The sequence below is a fragment of the Equus quagga genome, unplaced genomic scaffold, assembly GCF_021613505.1.
Source record: "Equus quagga isolate Etosha38 unplaced genomic scaffold, UCLA_HA_Equagga_1.0 73442_RagTag, whole genome shotgun sequence".
NCBI lineage: Eukaryota > Metazoa > Chordata > Mammalia > Perissodactyla > Equidae > Equus > Equus quagga.
The window spans coordinates 8,448,440-8,454,439 of NW_025802777.1; the positions used below are offsets into that span (position 1 = coordinate 8,448,440).

Below are 6,000 nucleotides of genomic sequence, written 5' to 3' on the forward strand. Positions count from 1 at the left end.
GTTGTCATCTGGAGGTTTTCTTTTCTTTTGCTTTTCTTCTTTTTATAAAAACATTAATGTTCAGCTGCCAACCTGGGAGACAGACAGCATGCATTAATCTGAGTCATGCAAAAGATCCTTTTAAGGCAGCCATTATCTGCTCCGGCTGTTTAATCCTTCGGGGGTAGTGGGAGGGGCCCGCGTGGGGCTGCTTTTCTCCACGTCAAGTTGCGGAAGGAAGGCTTGAGCCGTCACAGCAAATATTTAGCCCCAGCGGTGGGGAAACATTTCCAACCAAAATACCTGAACCTCCTTAATCCCCAGATTTCCTACTCTTTAAAAGCTCCCTGTGAATACCAGGGGTCCCCACCTCTGTCCACACTGCTACTGAATAAGGGGGCACCAGGCCAGCCGAAAGGACAGATGAGCTATGGCTGGGTGGGTGAATCGTGCATGACTGGCGGCGCCTGGTAGAAGGTGTCAGACTAGACATAAGAATGGAAACAAACATTTGACTAGATCATTTGAATCTAAGCATCTAGAGGGCCGAAGTTGTTTTATTTTCAAAATGTGCATAAAAAGGATAATTTGACCAAATGGATGGTACTGTGTAGACAGAAGCAGAATCACGGGCAATATTTAAGATCTTCCAGATTTCTGCCCACAAGTGAAACTACTATTTCCCTCTGACAGCTGAGACTGTAACATCATCCCATTACTTATGTCCATGACAAACCATGGACTCACTCAGGATTCCAGTAACTTGGTCCCATCACCAGGTTACCACGTAGTAGCTGGAACAGACTGGCAGAGCATGTCCAGACATTGCCGTGAAACAGGGTGACCTTTCATTCATTTTCCCATGGATTCACCTTTTTGTCTCAGGGCAAGTGAAGCAGGAGGAATAATGGCCGGAGTCATTTATTTGTGTTCGGAGTATTGCATCAGATGACAACAAATTGATCGTATTGCCTAATGCTTTTCCTCCTGCCTCGGCTTCTCCCTAGACTATAGAAATCTAACCGGAAAAATGGAGTAAAGCTTTCTGTTAACACTCAAACATGTCACAGCTGTCTGTGGGAGCAAAAACAAGTGACATGGGGCTTGCTCAGAGATGGCCCCAGTGAGCGGGCAGGGACAAACACTGTGGAATGAGGTGCGGCCTGACTTCAGGACGAGCAGTGGCCATGGCAGGGCAGCTCTAGAACCTCTGTCAGTTTACAGCTTTTTCCCTGCCCACATGTCTGACTTGCTTTGAAAAGATTAACAGGAGTGTCTGTTTGAAAGTCAGACTCCTGGTTTCCTCATTAGTGGAGAGATTTGCTGCAGACTTTGGTTGTTTCTATAAACTTTAATTACCTCTCTGACGAGAAGTATATCCCTTCAGCACATTCGCCCCAAATTTACAGAGGAGCTCATTTGGAGGGAGGAAGGGATGGGAAGGGGAAGGGACAGGGGACAGGAGACAGGGGAGAGGGGAGAGGAGGCAGGGAGAGAAAGAGAGCGAGAACCAGAACACTAGCTCTCCCTGCTGGAATAATAGGCTTGAAATATGAGGAAGCTGATCAACAGCGGATGCCTTCCAAAAACAGATTAATCCACCCTGGTAGCTTTCCTTTCAGAGCAAGTTTTGGCTCCATCAAGTTTCTCTGTGGGCCAGAACACAAAAGGACACAGGCCACATGCCATCCTGAGCTGGGAGTTATTTTGTATGTTGATTTGAGAACTTAACAAATTTTAAAACATTTCGTTCTTGCCTCTGCTCTGCTTGGTTGCTGTCTTTTGGGTTTGCTGATGTAAAGGCTATAGTCCTGGCCTGGTCATTTAATGAACAATTCTGAGGAACAGAAAGTACCTAGGATGCCATTCTACATCTCCAGCGGTGGTTCTCATCGGGGGGGTGATTTTGCACCCCCCTCACCCCTACCCCAGGGACTTTGGCAGTCTGGAGACATGGTCGGTTGTCACAACGCTGGGAGTGGGGGCACTACTGACATCTGGTGGGCAGAGGCCAAGGATGCTGCTAAACATCCTACAATGCACAGGACAGCCCCACACCACCCCAACAAATAACTATCTGGCCCAAAATGTCATGGTGCCACTGTTGAAAAACTCCGATCTACAGGACACAGGGAACCCTCCCTGGCACCCAAACCCCCTAGTAGTTCCCAAGGGCAGCCTGTGGTGAAGAAAAATGTAGAACGGCGTAGTGAAGGACAGCCAAAAGCAGATTGTGAAACTGTAAATGCATCCTAACGAAATGAGTTTTATAGACAAAGCTTTGCCATTCCTGGCAGAATTGCAACATGTGCAAAACAGGGAGTGGATAAGTCAAGGTCCTGCAGCGATTCATGTTAACAAACCAGTGAAGCACATATTAGAGAATATTAGGTGAAATCGAGGCTGTATTATTTCTAAAAATGTGGAACTAGTCTGAAGGTGGATGTCGGGGAGAAAGAGAGGTATTGGTAGCCACTGACATTCACTCACAGTCGCTTACTCTGGCATGCATTAGATTGAATCACAGGAAATTGCCAATATTTAACTGTTTGAAGCTTACAGAAATGGCAATTTCCTATGATTCAACCTAAATATTATGTATAATGTATTAAAATGTTATATATTAATATTGTTGTGACACAATATCATAGGTATGATATATTCTATTAATATTAATCTATTAATGCATCCATTACACTAACAATTATTAATATTAATCTATTAACGCATCCATTACACTAGCAATTATGATAGAATGTTATATGGTGTTATTTATATATTGTTATAATTATATTAATATCATGGATTAAATTTATATTATCACTGGTATATTAATATATTGATTATATAAAGGGCTGGCAAACTTTTTTCTTAAAAAGCCAGATACTAAATGTTTGAGGCTTTCTGGGCCCTATGGTCTATGTCACGACAACTCACCTCTGCAGTGACAGCTCAAAAGCAGCCATAGGTAATACATAAAAGAATGAGTGAGGCTTATTCCAACAAAAGTTTATGTATGGACACTGATATTTAAATTTCATATAATTTGCATGTCAGGAAATATTAGTTTTCTTTTGGTTTTTTCCAACCATTTAGAAAAGTAAAACTCATTCTTAGCTTGTGAGCCATACAAAAGTTGGTGGCAGCTGGATTTGGCAGGTGGGTTTGCCAACCCCAGAATTATATCAATATTATATCTATATTACACACATTATGTCTAGACTATCTGTATTATATATTATAACCATGCTACATTGCATACCACATTACATTACATCATATCATATATTACTATCTTCTATTACTAGAGATTATCATACCATCTCCCTGGGCAGCAGCATTCTGGGTAATCCCCCTGTCCCTGGGCAGCAGCATTCTGGGTAGTCCCCCATCTCCCTGAGCAGCTGCATACTGGGTAGTCTCCCATATCCCTGGCAGCAGCATTCTGGGTAGTCCCCATCACCCTGGGCAGCAGCATTCTGGGTAGTCCCCATCTCCCTGAGCAGCTGCATACTGGGTAGTCTCCCATCTCCCTGGGCAGCAGCATTCTGGGTAGTCCCCATCTCCCTGGCAGCAGCAATCTGGGTAGTCCCCATCACCCTGGGCAGCAGCATTCTGGGTAGTCCCCATCTCCCTGAGCAGCTGCATACTGGGTAGTCTCCCATCTCCCTGGCAGCAGCATTCTGGGTAGTCCCCATCTCCCTGGCAGCAGCAATCTGGGTAGTCCCCGCCTCCCTGGGCAGCAGCATTCTCGGTATCCCTCCTGTGGGCGGGCCGGCAGCGGGAGGGGCGTGGCCTCCCTGAACTCCCATCTCACGATATTTCCCTCCCGCCCGCCCCACAGCGGCGCCGGACCTCACGGCTTTCGGAGACCCGCGCCAGTTCCCCGCGCTGCCCTCCATCTCAGACCCTCGCATGCACTACCCCGGCGCCTTCACCTACTCGCCCACGCCCGTCACGTCGGGCATCGGCATCGGCATGTCGGCCATGAGCTCAGCCACGCGCTACCACACGTACCTGCCGCCGCCCTACCCGGGCTCGTCGCAGGCGCAGGGCGGCCCGTTCCAGGCCAGCTCGCCGTCCTACCACCTGTACTACGGCGCCTCGGCCGGCTCCTACCAGTTCTCCATGGTGGGCGGCGAGCGCTCGCCACCGCGGATCCTGCCGCCCTGCACCAACGCGTCCACCGGCTCGGCGCTGCTCAACCCCAGCCTCCCGAACCAGAGCGACGTAGTGGAGGCCGAGGGCAGTCACAGCAACTCCCCCACCAACATGGCGCCCGCCGCGCGCCTCGAGGAGGCCGTGTGGCGGCCCTACTGAGCGCCCGCGCCGGCCGGCCTCCGTCCTCGAGGCAGCCAGGCCCGGCGTCCCGGGAGGAGCCTCCTCCAGGCCCAGCCTTCTGTTCTGAAACCCGCATGGGCCCGGCCACCTTCGGGGGGCGCGCGCCCCCGTGACCCCCGTGATCCCCCGGGGACCGGGGAGCTCGCTGGAGGCCGGGCCCCCAGGCCGCCTGCGCTTCTGAAGTCCGTGCAGCTCGCCAGTCGCTGTTGGCCCGTCTCCGAGTTTTCAAACCTGACACGACTTGAGGCCGTCCACGCCACCACCACGTGGACACGTTGTAAGGCAAACAGGAAGATTCCCAGAGGGAAACTGTGAATGCTTCTGATTTAGCAATGCTGTGAATAAAAGAAAGATTTTATACCCTTGACTTCACTTTTTAACCAAGTTGTTTATTCCAAAGTGTGGAATTTGCGTTGGTGGGGGGAGGGGCGGGGGGGGCAGAATGCAACTCATCCTGTTTGGCATCTGATTTCATATTTTTCGTTTTCTTTTCCAGCACCTTATAAATTGCAAAATGCGTATTTGCATTTGGGGTGGTTTTTATTTTTATATATATGAATTTCAGCTTGCTTCTTTCTTGCTTTGACAATTGAAAGAAATATGATTCCTTTTCCTGTAAGTTTTTATTTAACCTTTCATTTGGACTTTTGTGTAGTTGTTTTTTGAGGAACAGCTACGGCTTTGGGTCATTTTCAACTACTGTATTCCCACAAGGAATCCCTAGATATTTATGTATCTTGATGTTTAGACACTTACCTATGTGTTGATACTTTTTTTTTATTATTTAAATGTGCTTATATTAAGAAGAAAAATATCAAGTACTACATTTTTTGGTTTTGATAGTAGCCAAAGTTAAATGTATCACATTGAAGAAGGCTGGAAAAAAAAGATGGGTAATGTGATCACTTGGTTATCTAAATATTGTTTACATTAAACTCCCTTTCATGTTAATCAAACGAGTTGGTAGCTAATGCAGCAATGTTTTTAAAAGGCTTTTTAGATACTGAGGGTCACTGCAAGGATCTGAAGTATGGAATTTTCTGCCAAGCTCAACAAAGGGTCTCATATCTGACTCCCTCCTTTCAAACAGAAAAGGTCAAATCCGGTTCCAGAGGGTTCAGGTAGATGCCAATAATTGCACCTCTGGGGAAGATTTCTTTTCTGCCTAGGGGTTTGCTCACTCCGTGGCCTCTTGATAATTTCAAACATGCTTTGTAACAAAACGAATCCAAAGTAAGCTGTGTGGAGGAGCAGTATCCCCATGGGAACCAAATGAATGAGTTTAGGGGTTCCTTAACTGCTGGATTCTGGGGTAGGAAGGAGATCATCTGAACACAGAGTTCAGATTTTTTAGTTCCAAGAAAATACTTCTCTTTGATACAGTACCTGTTCATTGACGCAGAACAAAACCTGTAGCTACCTGCAAAGGCTGGAAGTGGAAGGGACTAGATCAGGTGCCTTTGACCCCTGAAGGTCTCCAGCTGAATTGTCCTAGGGTGGGCCCAGAAGCAGGTCTGAAAAGCCAGTTTCCCTGTGTGCTCAGTGGAGTCTCCGGGGAGAGCATCGTCCCAACTGTGCAGGACCCCATCGCGTGCTGCTCGTTCACCACCCATTTTTGCGTTGGTATCACCTGGCTAAGACCCTTCCCTGTGGGGTACGTGCCCTTTTACCCATGCATCA

The 6,000-nt window shown here is 47.6% G+C and overlaps 1 protein-coding gene across 3 annotated transcripts in view; it reads left to right on the top strand.

Moving 5' to 3' along the window:
• LOC124234248 (runt-related transcription factor 1) overlaps nt 1–4,692 on the top strand; it is a 240,716-nt gene extending 236,024 nt beyond the window's left edge. For all 3 annotated transcript variants that reach the window (XM_046651496.1, XM_046651497.1, XM_046651495.1), the window contains one exon: nt 3,824–4,692. In XM_046651496.1, the coding sequence (XP_046507452.1) occupies nt 3,824–4,299 (476 nt within the window). In that variant the 3' untranslated portion in view covers nt 4,300–4,692. The remainder of the gene's footprint in view (nt 1–3,823) is intronic.
• The last annotated feature ends 1,308 nt before the right edge of the window (nt 4,693–6,000 follow it).